The sequence below is a fragment of the Lissotriton vulgaris genome, chromosome 11 (assembly GCF_964263255.1).
Source record: "Lissotriton vulgaris chromosome 11, aLisVul1.2, whole genome shotgun sequence".
Classification (NCBI taxonomy): Eukaryota; Metazoa; Chordata; class Amphibia; order Caudata; family Salamandridae; genus Lissotriton; species Lissotriton vulgaris.
The window spans coordinates 1,111,146,678-1,111,170,802 of NC_141699.1; the positions used below are offsets into that span (position 1 = coordinate 1,111,146,678).

General features: G+C 46.4%; 1 protein-coding gene across 1 annotated transcript in view; it reads right to left on the bottom strand.

Annotated features, from left to right (window-relative positions):
- Window positions 1-1,134, bottom strand: part of LOC147684260 (putative cation-transporting ATPase 13A4) — a 190,033-nt gene extending 188,899 nt beyond the window's left edge. Inside the window, exon 1 of the mRNA XM_086944971.1 lies at window positions 964-1,134. Within this exon, the coding sequence (XP_086801097.1) occupies window positions 964-1,134 (171 nt within the window). The remainder of the gene's footprint in view (window positions 1-963) is intronic.
- Between the last annotated feature and the right edge of the window lie 22,991 nt (window positions 1,135-24,125).

Genomic DNA, 24,125 nt, shown 5'->3' on the forward strand with positions numbered 1-24,125 from the left:
GACAATGTACCCATCCTGCCACATCTCACCTGGGCGAAGTTAGTGCTATGGAGGCGGATTAGGATTTTCAGCAGGCCTTCAGGAACCCCCAATTTGGCAAGGACCTCCCACAGCTTGTTCCGGGGGACCAGGTCGAACGCTGCCCTCAGGTCCACGAATACAGTGTAGAGGCTGCCACCCTCCAACTGCACAGTTTTCCAATAGATGAGGACAAGTCGAAAGACCTGGTCAATGGTGGAGACCTTCTCCCTGAAACCCGCTTGAAAGGGGCTCAGGATATTGAAATCCCTGATCCACTCGTGGAGGCGATTTAGCAGCAGCTTTGCAAAAAGTTTTTGTTAACAGCCCTCTTGTGAGATCATAGCAGTACCGTTAGGTCAGTATTTTGTTAACAGCCCTCTTGTGAGATCATAGCAGTACCGTTAGGTCAGTATTTTGATAACAGCCCTCTTGTGAGATCATAGCAGTACCGTTAGGTCAGTATTTTGTTAACAGCCCTCTTGTGAGATCATAGCAGTACCGTTAGGTCAGTATTTTGTTAACAGCCCTCTTGTGAGATCATAGCAGTACCGTTAGGTCAGTATTTTGATAATAGTCCTCTTGTGAGATCATAGCAGTACCGTTAGGTCAGTATTTTGATAATAGTCCTCTTGTGACATCATAGCAGTACAGTTAGGTCAGTATTTTGTCAACAGCCCTCTTGTGAGATCATAGCAGTACCGTTAGGTCAGTATTTTGTTAACAGCCCTCTTGTGAGATCATAGCAGTACCGTTAGGTCAGTATTTTGATAATAGCCCTCTTGTGACATCATAGCAGTACAGTTAGGTCAGTATTTTGTTAACAGCCCTCTTGTGAGATCATAGCAGTACCGTTAGGTCAGTATTTTGATAACAGTCCTCTTGTGACATCATGGCTGTCGCGTTCACAGTGTGTATCAGTTTGTGTGGTAGACATGAACTTACCAATGTTCGAAGTAAGACCACTTCCGCTTCCTCCAGGGGGCAGGGCACACAGCTCGCCCACACACTCCACTCTGGTTTCCAGTAGAACAGAAGCAGCAGGAACCCACAGGAAAGGATGCACCCGAGAACGCACGCAGCGAGACGCACGCGGTGGGTCTTATATCCATACATCTCCTGCAAGAAGGAAAGTGGACATGTTTACAATTTACAATTCAAGTATTTGCAAGAAACACATTATCCTTGAAATCAGTGGCATTCTAACAGCAGCTTTCTCTGTGGTGTGACAGAGCTTTGCTGCTCATCTGGGGCTGATGCTGAGCAGGGGAAGCCTTCACAGAGCCCATCACATTATCAGACAGAGGACCGAAAACGTGACAGATAACAAGAATAAACTTTTAACATATTGCAATTAAAATCTCTACAAACATAAAAAATGCTTTTTTTACCATCAGATGGAAGAAATTCTTGCTTACTCTGCAACACACACTACGGTGCCAATTTACAATGCTAAAAGTGCACATGTTTGATTACAATTTGTAGTAAATGTTCTACTTTTGGCTGGTCGCAATGTCTGAGTATACATTTCCTAGGAAGTTCAGACTTTCCTGCCTCTACCCCCTTGAACAGGGTGGAGCCAAATTTACATGTGTAAAGTTACTACTGGTAGTTTTCACCTGTAGACAGAATTTTCCACTAAGTAAAGCAACATTTACAAACCTTTCTTAAGCTTTTACAAAATGAGTTAAATTTTTGGGGGTAAATATTAATGTAAATTAGTTTTACATATTTATTTTAAATGTAGATCACAAAAAAATAAGTTTACACAAATATTAACTTAGTTTTGAATTAAAGTTTCAATTCATTTTTTATGTTAATCTATTTTATGGAGCGCCAATCAAGAAAGGTTTATTGGTGCTAAAGAGACTAATAAAGGGACAGTTCAGCGGCAAAGAGGTCAAAGAAGGAATAGGGCTGTTGAAAGAGCCATGTCTGAAGATTTCTGCACAATAAAAGATACAATTAATGGTGAAGATGATCAGGGAGTGAGTTCCATATTAATGGGGCCTTTACTGCATAGCTGCTTCCAGCTGATCTGCTCTTTCCATGCTTTGGAATGACATGAAACTTTGAATGTGCAGAGCTTACGTTTCCGTACAAAAGGGGGTGGTGATGGACAGAGCATTGGAACCAATCAAACACTCACACCCAGTCAACAGATCTGGGTTTAATCCATCACCGTTCTTTAGCCCACTCTGCCACCCCAGTTCAGACATGGCCATATGCAAATCAGGCTGACCCTGTGCCTCGTGGGAACAGTCCAGCCCCGAACTGCCAAGCCATGTCTTCCCTGGACTGGAAACTAGCTTCCTGGACCGGTTTCTGGCATTCTAGCCGTCTTTAGCCAGGCTTGCTTGAATCCAGTGGCAAAGTGAGCAAGGGACTCACGTCTGAGCATACCCTGCCAACTTTTGGCGAACTAAGCGGTACAAAAGGGGGTGGTGATGGACGGAGCATCTGAACCAATCAAACACTCACACCCAGTCAACAGATCTGGGTTTAATCCATCACCAGACTTTAGCCCACTCTGCCATCCCAGTTCAGACATGGCCATATGCAAATCAGGCTGACCCTGTGCCTCGTGGGAACAGTCCAGCCCCGAACTGCCAAGCCATGTCTTCCCTGGACTGGAAACTAGCTTCCTGGACCGGTTTCTGGCATTCCAGCCGTCTTTAGCCAGACTTGCTTGAATCCAGTGGCAAAGTGAGCAAGGGACTCACGTCTGAGCATACCCTGCCAACTTTTGGCGAACTAAGCGGTACAAAAGGGGGTGGTGATGGACGGAGCATCTGAACCAATCAAACACTCACACCCAGTCAACAGATCTGGGTTTAATCCATCACCAGACTTTAGCCCACTCTGCCACCCCAGTTCAGACATGGCCATATGCAAATCAGGCTGACCCTGTGCCTCGTGGGAACAGTCCAGCCCCGAACTGCCAAGCCATGTCTTCCCTGGACTGGAAACAAGCTTCCTGGACCGGTTTCTGGCATTCCAGCCGTCTTTAGCCAGGTTTGCTTGAATCCAGTGGCAAAGTGAGCAAGGGACTCACGTCTGAGCATACCCTGCCAACTTATGGCGGCCACAAGCGGTACAAAAGGGGGTGGTGATGGACGGAGCATCTGAACCAATCAAACACTCACACCCAGTCAACAGATCTGGGTTTAATCCATCACCAGACTTTAGCCCACTCTGCCACCCCAGTTCAGACATGGCCATATGTAAATCAGGCTGACCCTGTGCCTCATGGGAACAGTCCAACCCGAACTGCCAAGCCATGCCTTCCCTGGACCATCACCACTCCCTTTTGTACCACTTTGTTCGCCATAAGTTGGCAGGGTATGCTCAGACGTGAGTCCCTTGCTCACTTTGCGACTGGATTCAAGCAAGCCTGGCTGAAGACGGCTGTAATGCCAGAAACCGGTCGTAGGAAGCATGTTTCCGGTCCAGGGAAGGCATGTCTTAGCAGTTCGCAATATATATATTAAAATGTCAAACTGAATAAATGTATGTTAGAATTATTTCCTATGGGGTTCTATTTCAAATCCAGTGATTGGCCATGTGTGAGGCTGGATGCACTCCAGATCTGAGGTTCATTTGCGATGTTTTGGGACCTTTCGACTGTGGTGATTTTAGAAGTGGAGTATAAGAACAGGAATGGACTGCAACTCTGAACTCCTCCTTGTCCCTTCCTAATCCCACCTATTCAGTCATGATTATTCCCCATTTTACAGCCATTCTCGCGTCTCTCCCACATGTACTACAAAAACATATAAATACATGTTTGGAAGCGCTGAATTATAGTGTATAAGTAATGGAAGCTTGGGGCTGCAAAATATGATAATGTACATGTAATGGAAGGTTGCAGCAATGTGTTACTGTGTTTGTGTAATGGAAGTTTGTGGCAATTTATTACAGTGTAGGTGTAGTGCATGTGTCACAGTGCATAGTGCATAGTGTCAGCATATTACAATAGACACTGGAGACAATGCACTAAGCGCAGAGATACAGGTGTGGAGCAGATTTGGGGGACTTCAACTTGGTTTAGGGGTGTGAAAATTCAGGTGTACAAGGTTGTTCTTAAGAGCCCCTGAAAACAGATGAGGCGATGCCAGTGATGTAAACTTCTCAGCCGGGTTTTAATCTGATTTTGTGCCTTCGCCTGATCCACATAAGAAGAAAAGTTTAGATCCTCGCTAGGAACTGTTGATCCCATATCCTATATCATGTGCCCGATTATATATCAGATGCATGGTACAGAGCAAGCACTGAACTCACTAGAAGCACCCTCCACACTAATTAATTGCGACAAGTGCGCCCAATAGAAATAATCTCGGCGCTGTGTGCCAATGAAAGGCCAAGAACATGTATTATCATAGCCGTCCCAAAGACAAAATGAGAAAAAAAGCTTTTGGTGAGCTACATTTAAATAATGCATGAATATCAACGAATGAGTACACTTTCAAATTTAGGAGAAACATTTAATTTTTAAACACTGTAACAAAAATACACTGACTGTTAGATCTGTCAGCCTTAGGGTGATCTTCCCCCCAACTTCTTGCCTACCTAGTCTGATCCAGTTTTAGCTGGCTTTAGGACTCTGCGCACTTTACCACTAATGACCAGTGCTAAAGTGCATGTGCTCGCTCCTCTAAACATGGTAATATTGGCTTATCCACAGCTGTCATATTTAGTTTACTTGTAAATTCCTAGGAAAGTTAAAATTAAGAGCTACTAGTAGACCTGCAGCATTGATTGTACCAACGACTTGACGCTCTTTAAACATGTCTCAGGCATGCCATTGCAGAACCTGTGTGCACAGTTTAAACTGCCATTTCGACCTGGAATAATAAACATTTTGTCAGTGCAAACCTTCATTTTCAATACATATGTCACACCTAGGGTAAGCCCTGGGCATCCTAGAGGGCAAGGTGCAATGTATTTAAAAAGCTGGACATGTACGTTTAGATTTTTCATGTCTTGATAGTGAAAAACGGCTTAATTAATTTTTAATTGCTGCAAGTCCTACCTCTTCCATAGCACAACATTAGAAGTATCTTATTAAAACTTATAAGTGTAACTTCCAAATGGGATTAGGTACCCGTTCATGGTTGGTGTCTCCTGAATTTAAATTTAAATATGGTGAAGTCGGATTTTAAGCTATAATTTTTAAATTGCCACTTTTAGCAAGTGGATGTTTTCCTCCCTTAGCCATTAATTGCCTGTGGCCTGTATCTGGGTCACATGACGGGGTGTAGCTGACAGCTGAGCTATGTGTTTTCCTCCTAGACAGACAGACTCAATGGGAAGCTTAGGTGTGCCTAGATGGGCCATAATTGATAGGATGAGAGGGAGTAGCTGGGCAGAGCTGTGTCCTGCCTCAACCCAAAGAGCTGCATACCCCCTGTAGTTAGTCTAGAGCCAGGACAGGGAAGGCAGGATGCCTGGGGACTTCACAGGGAAACAGAGTAATGTGCTGAGGGGACCCCTTGGAGCTTGGGGCCCCCCCTGCACCACAGGGGATGCGGGGGCCTGTGTTACGCCACTGAGCCTGCACTCCATCGCGGTCAGCCTGAACTTTTGATTTTGTCCTAGTCTAGCAAAACCAAAAAGCCTTGGTTGGAGATTTGTGCTTTTTGGTGCTATTTTACGCTTTATTCTTTAAAAAATCATAACTCCGCTTCTACTGATTGGATTTTTGTTGTTTGGTCTTGTTTTATTTATTACATTTTGCTCTTTTTTCTAACCTGGCGTGGGGTCTTTTTGTGTGATGTTTTCACTGTTTCACAGTTTGAAGTGTTGCACAAACACTACACATTGCCTCTAAGTTGTGCCTGACTGTTCCGTGCCTCACTACCAGGGGACTGAGCACAAGTTAATTTGGGGTTTGTTTGTGCTTCACCCTGACTAGGATTAGGGTTTTTGCTTCACCAGGGCTCACACCCCAGTCAACCAACAACCCAACTTCCTACACTGACTGGGCTGGAATGCATGTATGCATTGTTATTTAAATATTTCTATAATGTCTTAGCTAAACAGACATGTAAATATTTCTATTGAATAAATGACAGAACGAAGTAAAAGTAATGTTGCCTAAGTATTTATACCCTACTTGGCAAAGCCTCGTGGCGCTCACAGGCAGTTGCTCAGCAGTAGGGGGACCCACATTCTGAAATCCCACTGCATGCACTACATGGAATCTGTCACAAATAGGGGGTGAGGCTGCTCGGTACTGGAAGTCAGACATTTAGCTTTTGCAGCTCAGACTGTTAACAGAGGTCTTAGCCTATACCTCAGGAGGTGTAAACCCAAGTTTACAACTTGTTGAAAGAGGTCAGAAGTCCTCAGCTCTGGAGTGTCTGAATTCTAAGATTACAACTGTGGGTATGCCAAGAACCCACGAATACTTATCCTGTGTGTTGAATCCTCACAACACCAGTCAAGAAGTGTCCATAGACGCTGCTAGTGCTGATTCCTGAGGCACTGGGGGTCTGTCTAGGAATATTACTCGTGGTACAAGAATCAAACGAGGAAGTGCAGAGGCAGTGGTGATAGAATCACCCTCCTAGACATTGTACATAACCAATAAAATTCTATCAATGTGGGGAGTGAATATTTTTTAGTTTTTGTAGGCTATAAAGACCTTGTTATTGGGGAAGTGAGGAAAGCTCTCTTTGTGGCTGGCAAAAGGAGAGCACTATGTGCTTTTAAAATACCCCTCACACACTGTAAATCCCATAGTGTCAGGCTTCATCATAGCGGTCTTCCCGTCCCTCTACGGGGCGGGGCGTGCTACGACCTACGAACTGCGCAGGAGTACTTTGTATGGTAACGATAGGCTATGTGTGGTGTGAGGATAGTGATAGGTGATAGGGGGGTAAGGACCTAATTAAGTATAGTGATGAAAAAATCGAAAATTAAAAATTCCCTGGCAAGTAGAAAAAATAATTTATTAACTTCTCTGGCTGGGAACAGTAAAAAGGGGTAATGAAAGTAGAACGGAGTACGTTATCTACTTGGTCGACATGACATGTTTCATAAGCAGACCCCTCCTGCTTACTCCTCAGGACCTCTGAATGGTCCCTACTGACAATACTCAATTGTAACTAAATGTAGTATGCCTAAAGTCCTAAACTTGGTAGCAAAAATAAGCTACTAAGTTGTGCTCCTGGGCTTGAGTGGGCCCTTGGTGAAGCGTGAGAAAAAAGATTGACCTATTGTGGTCCAGTCGTTTCACATGTTGCTTGCCCCATGAGCCTGCATCTTGGGGTCTTAATCGGCGGTATATTGACCGCTTCTGGTATTCAGCAGTAATCCTACCCCCTGGGATCCACGGAGCTGCTGAGGGGTAGGATTACTGCTGAATACCAGAAGCAGTCACTATACCGCCGTAGCGAGCACTTGCTGCAGCTCGCTACAGCAAGTGCCGAAGGAAGCCGACCCTCCAGCTGACCCACTGAGAGAGATGCTGTCTTTTCTCTTGCCGAGAAATCCAGCTCCAGTGTTTCCAAGCTACCCTTGTGGGGTGTAGCGAAATCGAGTCTCGAGACCGAGATACCAGACCTCCTTCATTCTAAACCAAGGTACAGAGCAGATTAATAGGTCGAGGCTGTGGACTATGTTGCTGAACCTAGGCCTAGATCGGTCCCTGGTGTATTTCTTAGCAGATTTACACAGGGATTTAAAGGCTTCCATAAGGATGACGCAGGAGGGGAAATGTACCGCAGATTATAAGTCAGGCAGGGGGGTACGCCAAGGCTGCATCCTGGCCCCCATGCTATTTACACTATACATTAATTCCCTCAAAGATAACCTGTTGATGGCAACATTAGATATCCTGCGTATAGGAGGAACGTCCATCCCTGTACTCCTATACGTGGATGACGCCATTTTAGTGGCACGCACCCCCCTCGGTCTGCTCGGTAGACTCATTCGGAGTTTTTATGAAATCTCTGGACCTTGTGGTTAATAATGGTAAATCACACATTATGTCAGTAGATGCAAGAAAAACCAATATTAAAACATTTTTCTGTAATAAGGAAGTAATCTTGAGGGTAAAGGTTTTTACATATTTAGGGGTCGTGTTTGATGACAATGGCTTGTGGACCCCGCAATTGAAAACTAAGGTGAATGCAGTGAGAAGTTCGGCTGCTGCATTACTAGGCTTTGCAAAAAGACTAGGTGGAAAACTGTGTGAACCAATTTTAGCCATATACCGGGCAAAAACCATGTCAATAGCCAGGTTTGGGGAAGGAATTTGGAGTTACGTAAAAGCAGATACCATCCAAAGAGAAGAAAATAAATTCTTCCGTGCCCTTTTGGGCGTTCCACAATCAACGGCCACCTTTGCGATTCACCTAGAGCTGGGGATGGGTTACCTTGCAGACACAATGCACATGGCTCCCGTCCTTCGAGGGATTAGATCATGGCTGAACCCCAATCTCACATTAAACCATAAGATAATCAAGGATTGCATGAAACTTGAGAAGGTGAAGGAAATTCAGTGGCTAACCTATATTAAAACGGAAGTCACGAAACTGGGGTGCCCCGATATTTTCTTTAACCCTGAGGGGATGACTAAGGCTGATTTAACTTGGGCGAAATTAAATTTCATCAAGTCTTGTGAGACTGAGCAGGAATCTGAAGAAATAGGTAAACCTACAGTTAGGGCTCATTATTTACTCATTTCATCCTTAACCATGCAACCGTATCTTTCTATTGTTACGATCCCCTTCCATAGATGGTTACTGACAACATTTCGGTTTAACCAAATCCATATGGTTTTAAGTGACATACAGGGATGGAGTCAGCCTGAGGACAGTGCACCTTGTAAATGTGATGACTATTCGCTGCAAGACACTATGCATTTTATGTTTTTCTGTTCCTTTTGTCATGAAGCTAGAAAAAGGTTCATTCTTCCACTGTTAAAAGATAAAGCATTCTTTTAGTCGAAACCCGCACTATAGCACTTGCAATTAATGGAATCGCCTGTAATTATGTTTGGTGTGGCAAGTTTTCTGGTCACATCATTCCGCAGTAGAAGGTTAAGACTAGTAGTACAACAGGAGAGGGATTGTTTGATAACAGAAGTGTAATGTATATGATTAACTGATTTTTTAAAGTGACATTGAGTTCTTTTTTAAACTGATTTTATGATAAATTTGAGCAACTGTTTTTACTTCTGTATAGCATGCTTTTATGATTTTTAATAATCGAATAAAGTGGTTTTGACTCCTGACTCCTGATTAGACCCTGAGAGAAATCTTGGATAGATTCTTGGCAAAGAATACTAAACCTATGCTACACCTCACTTACTTCTTCCCTCGTACTAGACCTAGGTTAGGTACATTGGGGTAGGCGTATTTTGGAAACACCAGTTGAGTACTTTTAGTATTTATTATTCATGTATGTATTTTATGGCTTAGAAACCATACCATGCTTTTACAGTATTATTTTATAATACTCTTCTTGCTGTACGTATTATACTTCGCAGCCAGTCTTACGATTGTAGCAGTAAATTTCTTCTGCATGAGAAAGAAGACTGTTCAATAAATACTTTTTATTGAAAACGCCTGTCTCTCTATTTCTCTGCAATTCTGGTGTAACGAAGCATGCACGACTGACTTAGTAAAATATCTATCTATTGTTTCCACGACTCTGAAGATACGTTTTAATCTTGGGAAACAAAGTTGTCATGTTTATGCAGTTGTCAGAAACTAATCTCTTCTTGTTTATTCGAGAAAGTTTCTAGTGACCTCTGAGCTAGCTGGCACTCACAATTAAGTCTAATATATTCGATAGAGACTCAGTCGACCTAAGTCCTACGTCAATTCTATAGGATATATTATTCCAATGCGCAGAGCCTATTGGGAATATAGGAACTACACTACACAACACTATAGATTACGAAAGAGGCTGGCTAAGATAAGAACACTCCTTGGAAAACGTCTAAATGGTTAATGCAAGCCAGAGGGATTATATGATGGATAAAAGTGCTCCTTGATTACGAGCAACCAAGACACTTTTAAAATAATGAGGACCCCAAACATCCCATTGGAAAGCCTACACTCTTTGATTTGGAATCTGTGCTAATGAAATATGAGGTTAACACCTGTTTCCACAAATCCAGGAATATATATAAAAAATATCCCTTATATCAACAATCAAATGGAGGGCCAACCTTTCCGTACAGACTGTCGGATAACTATTACAGCTGTGCTTTAATCATTGTATACCAACCTCCCACAAGGCATCTTGCTTGAAGTTCTTGATATGTGCCCGGCAGAAAGGGTAACGCCACATAATTTACCAACTGAATTAATTCTCAACTTAACCAGGATATGTTGTCAGAAGACTTATCACCTTTTCAACCTACCTTTTACAAAAGCGATGGGCTGCACCTTTTGTTCCAGAGGCAGCAAATGTATTCGTTGAAGATTTTGGTAAAAGGTGGATCGCACGCACCTATGCAGTGAAAACATAATATTTTGGAGATGATACATTTACAAAATCATCTGCATCTGCCAAGGGTCACAACAAGAACCCCATGGAATTAGCAACTCGGATCAACCGTTGATCGGAGACATATCATTTATTTTCAGTCAATAGCGGCTCAAAAAACATGAATATGTGACGGTATTCCGCAAGCTGGAATCCGGCTCTGCCTTTACAGCGCTGTCATTCCAACAAATGCCTCTTTAGTACACAAGTCATTATACCAACATGCATAACGGGGCGCTGGATTTTGCTATCGGTCAATTTACTATTCCAACTCCAGTCGGTGCAACAGTAGGGAAGGTGTTGGACTTTAAATCCAACACCATTCCACAAGTGCACCCCCCCTAAGGCAATCCGTTATAGCAAGTTGCGTGCTGAACGAATGCATACTAAGGGGCAGATTTACTACTTCTGGCACTGATAAATGCAGCGCACCGTGGTGCTCGAATGAGCAGATCTGCGTCGCACCCCCCATCGGAAAGGCGGCGCATTGCTGCAAGCGGGACGCAGCTCCAGCAAGGCTCGGGGACGCAGCATGGTCCTAAAAGTGACTGAGTGTAATCTTGTAGATTTCCCTCAGCCACTTTTAGGAGGCGTTCCTGCGCCGGAAATACCCCGCAGCGCGGTGCTGGCTTTGCGCCGCCGCTGCATCACAAAAGTGAAGCAAAGGCGGCATAAAAGAGGCGCATGGGGCTTGTTAATCTGCCCCTAAAGACGTAACTGAAGTGTGCACGTGGACTTACACAACTAAATGTTGGTGACTGTGCAAAAATACTCAATTTGTGATTGTTCCCTGAATTTTAATGATCTCAAAAGTTTTAAAAGAAAAAACTCTCCGCCTCTTGTGGGTGGAATTTGTGTTGAGCATTGCTGGATGACCGATTCCAAGGTCTGCAGATGTTTGACCACTCATGCCCCTCTGTACATCGCTCCGTCGGACACGTTGTGATGACGTCAGCGCGTGCAGAGTAAGGATGCTGAGCCCGGCGCTGCTGAGTTTGTCATTATCCGAAGAGTTTCTGAAAGTCCTCCTGCTGGAGCCATCCGCCCTGGCTGCTGTGGCAACCACGGAGGGGCCGGGGGCGCAGGTCCACCTGGGACCTGTCTGTCACGACGGACAGATTCCCATCTCTGCATTCCCAGGTGATGCGCACTGTCTGCCAAGGTCGTGCACATTCCGTTCCCTCAGCAGCAGCGGTGATGGGGCCCATCACGAGCAGGTGTGCTGGCTCAGCAGGGACTGCTCCCCCCCCCCCCCCGGCCCCCGGGTGATGGGGCCCATCATGAGCAGGTGAGCTGGCTCACCAGGGACCACCTCGGAATTCATCAGAGTTAATGCCTGACTTGGAGAGACCGAAGCAGACAAGCCAGCAGTCACAGGCCGGGGAGCGGGCGATTCTGGGAAAAAATGGGGAAATGTGTTTTGCAGGAATTTTAGATTTCGTATATTATATATATATTTTCACTGAAAGAAAACAAAGGTTATGAGCACGTTTGACTTCTACAAAACCAAAGAAATTGAGCAGTTATAGTTACCTGAGTTAACTATAACTTTAACACCCGCAAACTCTGCTAAGACCAGACATATTACGTCACACATGATATGGTTAGTGACATCACTGATGGCACCACACGTGACATCACTGATGACATCACTGATGACATCACATATGACATTGCTGATCACATCGTCCAGTGTTTTTCTAAAAGTTACTGAGTGATAAACATATATACCAAGGTAAGTGGATGTGGGAGTTTCTATGTGGGTGAGCGAGTGGGTGTGTAAGTGCTGTGTGCAAGATGGTATGTGAGAGAATGGGTGTGTCAGTGGGTGTATGAGTAAGTGAGTGGCTGTTGGAGAATCTGTATGGGTGACTGAGTTGGTGTGTAAGTGAGTTTAATGGTGAATGAGAGGATGAGTGAGTGGCTGTATGGGAGTGGGTGTGTCCGTGGCTGTAAATGCTGAATGAGAGAGTGCATGAGTGGCTAAATGGGTGACTGAGCAGGTACATAAATGTCGGTATGGGTGAGTGACAGCGTCCATAAGTGACTGTATGTGTGCATGAATGGGAGTGTCACTGGGTTTATGGGTGAGTGAGTGGGTGTGTGAGTGGCTGTATCAGTGATTACGCAAGTGTGACTGAGGTTGTATGGGACAGTACGTACTTGTCTCAGTAATGTATAGATGAGTGAGTAGATGTGTTAGTATATCTATGAGTAATTGAATGGATGTGTGAGTAGCTGAGTACAGCGAGTGCACAGCTCATCCCAGCTGAGTACAGCACGCGCACAGCTCATCCCAGCTGAGTACAGCACACGCACAGCTGATCCCAGCTGAGTACAGCACACGCACAGCTCATCCCAGCTGAGTACAGCGTACGCTCTGCTCATCCCGGCTGAGTACAGCACACGCACAGCTGATCCCAGCTGAGTACAGCACGCGCACAGCTCATCCCAGCTGAGTACAGCACGCGCACAGCTCATCCCAGCTGAGTACAGCACACGCACAGCTGATCCCAGCTGAGTACAGCGGTTGCACAGCTCATCTCAGCGGAGAACAGTGCACGCACAGCTCATCTCAGCTGAGTACAGCACACGCACAGCTCATCCCGGCTGAGTACAGCGCGTGCACAGCTCATTCCAGCTGAGTACAGCGCGTGCACAGCTCATCCCAGCTGAGTTCAGCGCGCGCACAGCTCATCCCAGCTGAGTACAGCACGCACACAGCTCATCCCAGCTGAGTACAGCGCGCGCACACAGGCGGTTACAGTGTCTAGATTTGCTTCACTGCTTACTTTGTTTTCACCAGGGATTTTATCTTGCACTCTCGACACTTCTGTGACAAATGTTCTATTTTTGCTCTAACTATTTAAGTTCGATATACAAAGTATCTCCTTGCAGCCTGTTTGCTTATCTCGGCGATTCATCTGTCCTGAATTTTTTGAAAGTACATCTCAATTGTTTACTTGAGAGGTGACCTCATATGGACTAAATGTCCCAGACCAGCACAGCGCCTGCATGGAGGTCCATTCATCAAAATACCAGGGACAGCCGAAGTGATGTCACATCACTTGGACCTGTGATATGTTCAGGATTCATAAACATAACACAAAGGGCTGCCTAAGGAGGCCCACGCCTGCTTTGGACATTAAATATATACTCTGCTGCCCTGCCAGTAATGCAGCCACCACACCTCATGGTCAGTCGTCGCGTGATGACTGAGGCCTGTGTGACACCGCACAATATCAACCACCTAGGCCAAATTACTGCCAGCAGGAAAAAGGCTCAGCTGTGATGGAAAGTTTCACCAGGCACAGGCAGTGCTTAATTTGAGGCGGTGGTTTCAGGTGGCTGGAACCGGCACTTAATTGTCAGCACCAGCACCTATGGCCTTCTGCCACATGGTGGCGATGTTTATGGTATTTGCAGATGGGCACAACAGTTGCTTTTAAAATCAAGGGATCTCATTTATGAAAAGTGAAGCATCGCTGCAAGAAAACAGCGATGCGTCACTTTTCATGGCGCCCTCCTTGCGACACCAATGGTGCATCATATTTACAGTATGATGCATCATGTCGCAACGAGTTACAGATGCATCAGTCTTTCTGATATATCTGTAGGCGCAAAAAAGACGCATTGCTGGGGTGTGTCGCAAAAATAACGCAACTCCAGCGACAGGTCATTACACATGGGCAAGTCCCATGTTAAATGTGCCTGCATCAGTCTTACGCAGCACTGCATCACTTTTGCGAACCCTCTCTTGCATCAGAACGCCCCCCCCCCGCCCTGCATACATTATATCTGGCGCAGGTATAATGTTGCGCAGGGTTTACAAAGTGACGCATCCACCCGGGTGAGTCACTTTATAAATATGGCGCAACATGGTGCCTTTTTACACCGCTTGTGCGTCACAGAAAGTGACAAAAGGGCCCATAAACAAGCCCCCAATGTACAGTGAGAATTACTAATATCCGCCACCCAAAACATTCTAATAGCTTTGGGGGCCTAGAAAAGTCTGAATTATCACACTTTTAGAAGTGTGAGGTTTCATTGTTGTGTATGTAACGTGATTGGCAGCTCTGGCGGGGCAATGAATGGGGCGAACGGAGGTGGCCCATTGATGAGGGCCGAAGCAACAGGAACCACATGAACTGTGTAAAAAGATCAATTGATGGAAATAATGCGGAACAATGTCATACATTCACCTCAGTACAGAGATCTGGGCATAAATCCATCATTCTTTTGCTCACCATGCCTTTCCAGTTTGGACCCAGCCATATGCAAATCAGTCTTGACCCTTCGCCCAATGGGAACAGTCCAGCCCAAACTGCCAGGCCAAGTCCTCCCTGGACTGGAAACAAGCAGCCTAGGACCAGTTTCGGAGTTTCACCCCTCATCAGCCAGGATAGCTGGACTCCAGTGGCATGGAGAGCACAGGACCCACGTCTGGGCATACCCGTCCCACTCGGGATTACAAATGCAAAAAGAACAATTGATGGTCAGAATGCAGAATGCAGAATAATGTCATACATTCACCCCAGTACAGAGATCTGGGCCTAAATTATTGTTTTTGCTCACCATGCCATTCCAGTTTGGAACGAGCCATATACATATCAGTCTGGACCCTGTGCCCAATGGGAACAGTCCGACCTGAACTGCCAAGCCAGGTCCTCCCTGGACCAGAAACAAGCATCCAACAACTGGTTGCTGGGTTTCACCCCTCATCAGCCAGAATAGCTTGACTCCAGTGGCATGGAGAGCATGGGGCGCACATCTGGGCATACCTGTCCCCTCGGGGTGACTAATGCAACAAGAACAGTTGATGGACAGAATGCAGAACAATGTCACACATTCACCACAGTACAGAGATCTGGGCCTAAATCCATTGTTTTTTTGCTCACTATGCCATTCCAGATTGAACCCAGCCATATGCAAATCAGTGTTGACTCTGTGTTGACATAAATGGGCATTTCGGGCTGGACTGTTCCCATGAGGCACAGGGTCAAGACTGATTTGCATATAGCTGGGTCTGAACTGGGGTGGCAGAGTGGGCAAAAGAACGATGATGGTTTCAACCCAGATCTGTGACTGGGGGTGAGTGTCTGGAACATTTCAGTGCTCCGTCCATCATCTGCTTGTGTTTGCTTTGTTCGACACATGAACTGCGGCAGTAGTGCAGGCTTCAATCACTCATACCCGTGGGATAGATGCATGAAAGGTAGCAGCAGAGCAGGCCTCCCTCACTACTTACAGTTGACACAAAGATTCATGCCTGCGCATGGGTGAGGTTAAGCCTATTGAGGACAGCCTTGGCTTCCACGGACTAGAGGAAAAGCTCTTGCCTAAAGGTCCACCTGACAACACTTTGGGTGGGAAACAATGCAAGCCTTGTTTGGCCCTCTCATTAGGATGTTGACGAATATCACTACAGCCACTTGTGTTCGAATACAAAAGGTACTAGATTCATGTGGAAACCTTTTAGTCTCTAAACATCAGCATCACAACACGCCATTCAGGCATGCACTTCGATGCAAGTCACTCAGTGCGCAAGTCAGGCATGCTGTTCTAATCCACAGTGTGACATCTTATAAATGCTGGCCATTCCTTTCAACATATGTAGGAACTTGGGTACTTGTTATAGTACCACCCTCTCCACACACACACACATTTTGCCAGGTTTTTGGTACAACTTTGACTGAGGTGTACTGGCTCCCTGCTAACCTGGTTTCCAGTACCAGTGTTCTATCCATAAAAGCTGTACCACTATTGGCACAACTTCAGCTGCCATGTAAGTCCCTAGTAAATGGTAACCCTTGTAACTAGGGCATGGGTACTGAAGACAGTCTTCGGGACTGCAGCAAAACTTGTACTACCTCAGCGACCCCTCATCAAGACCATGTAAACTGCCACTGAAGGCTGCATACCTTGGTACAGAGAAAAGTCAACATGGCACACATCCTGTGTGTAATGCCCACATACACTTCATGAGGCACAGGTAAGTCACCCCTCATGCAGGCCTTATTGCCCTAAGACAGGGTGCACTATCCTACATGTATGGTCATATCTGCCTGAGCAGATATGACCCTACAATATCTAAGTCCATTCTTAGATATTCTAAGTGCACAGGGAAGCCATATAGAGTACACGGGCTGGACACTAGTCATTACGACTTACCCAGGACCATGATGGCTTCACTGTACCCAGGGATGTTTGGTACCAAACATCTCATCTTAATAAATCCACACTGACGCCAGTGTTGTATGTATTGATAAATGTACAGAGGGGACACCTCAGAGGACCCCTGAAATCTGCCAAACACTGGTGCGGTCTCTGACTAGTCTTAGCCAGATTGCCACCACCAGACATGTTTCTGACCTCATGGGGTGAGAGCCTTCACTCTCGGAAGCCATGAACAAAGCCTGCTCCGACTGGAGGTGCTTCACACCTGCTCCAGGCCGGAAGGCCTTCCAAGGCGGAAAGCTTCAAAGGCAATGCCACCTTTGAAATGCAACCCAGGCATCTCCAGATAGTGGAGGATGCCAACCCTCTTGTCCTGCTCTACTTTGGGTGGGACGATAGGTGGAAATATGTGTTAGATTAGAAGGTGTGCCCGCATTCAGCCAGCACCTCCCCAAAGGTGGGGCAGGTGATGTTTTCTGTTCCTTCCAACTTGTTTTAGACAAAACTAGCCAATTAGATCCAGGGTTGTGCTCACTCCACAAAGGAAATGGTCTCATAGAGGGTGTAGATACCCAAAAGGTAGGTTGCCCATTTGCTACTACCTGTTTCCCCATAACACCCCTACATTTAATATTTAGGGGGCACCCTGGAGCCTGAACATTAGATTTGACAAACCTAAAAGAAGAGACAGACAAAGAAGAGCTGCTGATCCGAGAACGGAGATTCTGCTACAGAATTTTGATGCAAAACTCTGCCTGCTGCCTCCAAGACTCGACCATTGTGCTGTCTCGTCCTGCTGGTGTGAGCCCTCCAACAACCCCGGAGTGCCTCCAGCCCTTCGACAATTGCCAGAGAACTCCCTTGGAGTAGAGAAACTACTCCCCTCCAGTCCGCAGGCAAGGATCCTGCAGAATCTGGTTTACTGACTTGCTGCTCCCAGAAGACCCTGCTTCAGAGGGTCATGTCTGTCACCACAACAAGTGAGAGGACAACAGGACCTTTCGGAGCCATAGCAATACCCGAGGTACCAGACCCCCTGCAAGCAACACTGACAATGAAGAGCCCAATCCAGATCCAACTGCCCAGTAAGCAAGCACCCGTCAAGGGATATTAAGACCCCCTGAGACCCACTCCGTGAGTGACCCAGCTGTCTTGATACCATCCCTGCAACCTGCCTGCTCCTGGTCATGAGGACCATCTTTACACACAGAGCCCGACTTACATCTCTGCTCTGCACCCAGCCCACATGGCCTGCGAACAGATGAACCAGCTGTGCTCTTGTGGTCCTGAGGCCATTGCAACTCAGTGAATGAATGAATGAATGAAACGGTTCTTATCTTGCACATACTTAGCCCAATGGGCGTCAAGGTGCCTAATTTGGAGTCCCTCATTTGGAGTCCCCCAGACTTACCTGCAAGTCCCCTTATGCAGCCTGTTTGGGTGTGGCCCCCTTCTCCATGTTGTGCTTGCTACCAACGACTGCAGCACCCTGATCTTAGCCGAATGCTGGACGCTCCCGACAATCCACTAGTGCAACATTGGACCTGGCTTTGCTACTTACCTAAATCCAGAAGGTGAACCCCGAGAATTAACTGTACGATTTTCTATTGATTTTTCCTATTTTCTCCCTTGACTTGTATTGGACTTGGCCCTCTTGGCAGGGTCACCCCTGAACTTTTTGCCTTCCTCCAATATTCTCTCTGACCTGTTTTTGTTGGTTTAATGACTCTGGGCACTTTACCACTGCTGACCAGTGCTAAAGTGCATATGCTCTCCCTACTGTAAATTGCTATATGTGATTGATTTCCATGATTGGCTTATTTGGTTTACTGTCATACCCCAGTAAAGTGCACCAGGAGTGCCAGGGCTTGTAAATACAAATGCTGCTTAGTTGTGCCACCCACAGAAGGGGCCTAGTAAAATGTGTCTAGGGTCTGCCATTGCGGAACCTACGTACAGTCTGGTACTGTCATGCTGACTGCGCAAGTGCACCTACTTGCCAGTCCCTAAACCTTCCCTTAACTTCATATTAGTCACCCCTATGGTAGGCCCAAGGGCAGGGTGCATTGTAAGCATAAGGTAGGACTAGCCCTGATGTGTGTGGCATGTCCTAATAGTGAATTACAGCCATTTTTGTTTTTCATTATTATAAGTAGGGGTGGGCGGCCAGCTACGCTCCGTGCATGGAGTGTGCGTAGTGCCGCCTACTCCGCATTTTGCGGAGCGGGCGTAGCCAGGCGGCACTACGCACGCTCCGCAGACGCAGCGTAGCTGGCCGCCACCCGCCTCCCTCCCGCCCTCCCTAAATACTTTAAATTAAAGGAATCAATTAATTTAAAACGCACTTACCTTGCCCGCCGCTGCCCGCCGCGTCCCCGGGGCTCGCTATCTTCCGTCTTCCGTCTTCTTTACAAATGCGCATGCGCGGGCGGCCGCGCATGCGCATTTTCTCGTGAGAAATGCGCATGCGCGGCCGCCCGCGCATGCGCATTAGTAAAGAAGACGGAAGACGGAAGATAGCGAGCCCCGGGGACGCGGCGGGCAGCGGCGGGCAAGGTAAGTGCGTTTTAAATTAATTGATTCCTTTAATTTAAAGTATTTAGGGAGGGCGGGAGGGAGGCGGGTGGCGGGGCTGCCGGCCAGTGGTGTTTGCGGAGTGGGGCTACGCGGAGTGCGGAGGTGGGCGTAGTTTCTCGCCCACTTCGCGTAGCTCCGCGAAGCCCCACTCCGCCAACTCCGCCCAGGGTTAATTATAAGGATACCTGTTCTCATAGGCCAGAATGGGCTGCTGGAATTATTACACTCTATAATCCCAGCAGGCACAGGGAACATCGTGGAAGTCAAGTTTAGTATGCCTGAACTCAGAATAATAAAATACTTATTTTAGTAAAGTTTATTCTAATATCCTGTGTTTGCAAATGCTACTTTTAGAAAGTTACCATTTGCTTGCCTGACCATTTCAGCCCGCCTCTGCTAGGATGTGTATCTGCTGTCTGGGTTCTGTGAGTGACAGGGCTGGGGATGACAGGTGGTGAATAGAGAGATTACACCAGGATAGGTGGGGGGAGTGCCCCTTGACTCTGAATAGGGCAGTGCTCTGCCACCTCAATGCTGGCTCCACCCCCTGGGGAGCGGCTGATGACTCTGGCCTGCACCTTGTGAAGCGAGAGGGGAAGACTGTCAACAGAGTGCTCCTGGCTGTACTTGTCACCACAAGGCTGGCTCCACCTCCTGCGGAGCGTCTAATGTCCCTGCCATTCTCACTGAAAGGAGAAGCCAGAGTCTGCAAAACAAAGTGCTCAGGGACTGGATTAGGCAAAGGTCCCCCTGGCCTGAAAGACCAAAAGAAAATGTGTATAAAAAGAGGAGCCCTGCTCCTAAGAAATCAGATCCTGTTTACGCCAAGAAGAAACTCTACCTGAAGAGAAGGACCTGGGAAAGCTGCATTGAGGACTACTGTCTCTGACCTGAGAGACTGGCCTGTGGTGGGTGTCTTGCTGCAAGAAAGAGAGAGGAAAAAGATTGAGAAAGACTTTGAATCTACTTGTGCATCTTTAGTGAACAATCTCCAAGGGCTTGCTGGTGAACTTGCCCCCTGAACTGAGCCCCAGGACCATTGGGCTCTATCCCCCCCCCCCCCCCCGGAAAGAGAAGCTGCTGTGAGTGCTGCATTTTCCCCGCAGTTCTACTGAGGAAAGCAGAGCGCGCTGTGGAAATCCGCTGCGCCCTCTGAAAGGCCCTGGGCACCCTCGTCCCGCCAAGCAACGCAACTTCTGCCTGCCATGCCCCAGCTTACATCGTAAGGACCCGCCCCGCTGGCCCGAGCACCGTGACTGCCGCCTGCTTGAACTGTAAGTTGCACTGCAAGAAAGGACCCGCCCGGTCCACACACCGTGACTACTTGGCCCCCTTGCGAGCCATAGCTTGCACCGTGCAGACCGGACCTCGCCGTGTGCCTGCCTTCCCCGCTGTGAATTGCCCTGTAACCCGCAGCCGCTGACGTTCGTGAACCGCTGCGGCGCGTGCGCACCGTACTCGTGGAAGCTTTTGCCAGCCGCCTCGCACCGCTCCTCGGTGCCCCGCCCCCACTTTCAAGGATCGGAGCGCATCAACGAAGGGAGAACCTGCCCCACAATTCAACAGTGCCCTCCAGAGCCGTCGAGCCGTAGCTCGCTTCAATAGAGGAACGCACCGCGACGTGGGACAACGGATCTACATCTACATTGTCCGCTTTGAACTCCCCAAGGACAAAGGCAATGTGAACGGCATCTCCGTACGAGCCGCATTGCCTCTTAACAACTCGCACTGCTTGTATGTACAGTGGCCCCTGGTATGCCTCGAACTGTGTGCTGTGCCCGCTTCTAATTGTAAACGCTTGTGTCTGAACACTGAGGTACGAGTCGCACCAGTGTAATACGACTCGTACCCCTTACTTAAATCGGCGACGTCGTACGCGTATAACGCGGGGAGTGAGAGAAAGTGGGGCCTTTCCTTAGTTTACCATACGAAGCGTCCAGGAGCGCTACAAAGAGCTCAGGCCTCAACGAACTGCGCAACAACGATTTAGACATTGCCTAAAGTACTAGGAAGCTGTTTTTAGAACCTTTTTCAACTATTCTAAGTACTGCACATGATATTTAAGAACTGTGGCATTTTGAAAGAAACTGGAACCGTTTTAACTACTAACAGGCACAAGCATCAAGCGATTTAGGAATCGCAAACGGTGCGAATCACAAAATTCGGCCGTTTGCGATTCCCAAATCACTATTTGGGATGCATTATCCAAAAAGTGAAGAAATCGCTATTTTTGCGATTTTTTAAAGTGCGATTGCTTTTAAGGAATCACAATTTTGCGATTCCTTAAAAGCAATGCATGAAACTGTAAAAAATTGCGATTTCGCAGTTAGAGAGAAAAAATGACCATGAGGTTGGACCTCATGGTAATTTTGCGAAATGTTAGAAAAATGCAATTTTGTGCATTTTTTTAACTTTCATGTTGTGCACACACATGCCCTTAGGGCATGTGTGTACACAACATATGTGCATTGTTTGATTTCAAGGGTGCAACAGGGTGTCCTTTGGACACCCCTGCACCCATGAAATCGCAATCTCAATTTGCGATTAGCTAATTGCGAATCGCAAATTGAGATTGTCTTCCCATTCATTCCTATGGGCCTCTAGGCCCTTAGGAATGAATGGGAAGGGATTCCTTAATTGCGATTCGCAAAATGCTAATCGCAATTAAGGAATTCTAAGAAATCGCAATTTATTTAGCAATTTCTTAATGCATAGGCATTTGCAATTCCTTAATTGCGATTCCTTAAAAATCGCAATTAAGGAATCACAAATGGGGAGATTGATGCATGTACCTAGCCTGTAATCAAAGCCTGCTTGAGAGTTTTTATATAAAGAGTATATTTTTACTAAACAACAGTCTTGTGTCTCTGTGTGGTGGGTTGATAAGTCAGTGTGTACGTTATGACAAATGCTTAACCATATACTCTAGGGATTAGCCTTGTCTGCTCACGCCACGCCGCCTAGAGAGTGAGCAGGGGTTATTTCAAAGAGTAGTCCTTTGCCCTGACTAGAGGAGAGGGTCCCTGCTTCTCACAAGTGCCTACCTGTGCCAACCAGAGACCCCCAATTTCAACAACTTCTAGTGAGTATAATTGTGCACAACTGTGAATTATTTTCCAAACTTTGAAAATTCATATCAAAATAGGTACTTATCTGCGAACGAAGTTCTTGGCATTAAAATGTGTATAAAAATCAGTGTTATATTTGCAAATCGGTCTCGGATTTATTCTTGAGTGTGTGTCTCATTATTGCCTCTGTGAGTACAACAGAGGCTTAGCAGTGCCTTCTGATAAGCCTAACTGCTCGCCCACACCACACTAAAAGAGCGTTTGGATTATAAACGTTTGCCCTGTGTACCAGCCTGGAACCCACTGGACTCTCCTTACGATGCGCTTTGTTTTAGTGCACTATATAGTGAGCCAGCTTCCTTCAGCAACATTACCTGTGACTCACGGAAATGAATGCAGGAAATCTTTCAAGACTTCAGGACCCCCTAAGCGTTCGCAAGCCTCCGCGGGCAGAAGTGCGGGTTGATAGAGCTTATCATTTATATGCATCATCTCACTCCCCTTCCACCGCCAACCTCCTGCGAGTTTCTCATCCGGCACTTTCCAAATACATTTTCAGTCATAATACATCTGTAAAATAATTTGGAAGGCCAAGGGCTATGGGAATGAAAACATGTACAGATCTCCCGGGACCTTCCTTTAGCCAAACAAGTATCTTGGATTCATGGATTTGTAATTTTGCTACATGGTGGTAAACTCAAGGTGGCCATCATGACATCTTGCCGATTGGTAACTATGCAAACTAAGGCATTTACCTGCATAGCACACACAGTACACTGATGTGCCTTTACATGCTACAGTTTTAGGCACACAAAAAATTGGTGTAGTAGTTGAAAGCAATGTGACCAAGATCACACAGTCTTGGCATGCCAGGATCTGAGCCATTATTTTTATTTCAAGCCTACAACTTTAGCTGCCCTTGGAAAGATGTAACTGCCCTTGAAATTTATCTATTGCCCAAATGGGCTAGTGAATAGAACTGACAAAACTCCCTTTAATGTATATTATTGTTGTCACGGTACTCTTTACTTAAGTAATCCAGTTTGCTTAAAATAATGCCCTGTTACTCACTGCTAATCTTCATCAAGTCCTGGTCTTCCTGTTCCATTCCTTAACAATGAGCAGCGTGTCTGCTCTACAGAAAGCTATTACCTATCAAAGTTGAATACTACCCCTAATATGGTGCAGCCTACCTGGCCCAGAATGCATAAAGGGGGAAGTGTGTCATCCACACATCCTGAGAACACCAAAGAAACTCAAGAAGAAAAACCACAAACAATCACCATCAACAGAAACAGAGAGGGAGGGACGGGCTCAGGAATGGAAGGCAAGACCAGGACTCGGAGTAATGAATATTACCTGTGAGTAACCGGGCATTACTTCCTCGCCCATCTTCCTGTCCCATTCCTTAACAATAAGCCCATAGCCAAGCGCATGGTGATTGAACCACAGACGAGAAAGAGGCAGCAAAAACCAACAGGTCAGTGCAATGACAAAAGAAAAGAGTAGAAACAAAAGATGTACAGAAGACAGAACATGAGTGCTATTAGAATTGGGTGTCTCCAGTTGGCAGAGGTAGGTACCTTTGACCAAATAGAGACTCTTGCTTCTAGTCAGGGTAAGAGGCTACACTTCTAAAATAACCCCTGCTCACCCCCCTGGTAGCTTGGCACGAGCGGGCAGGCTTATCCGAGAGGCAATGTGTAAAGCGTTTGAGCAACACACACAGACAGCAGCAACACACTTGGCACACCACAAAAAGGAAGTCCACACAAGGTTATT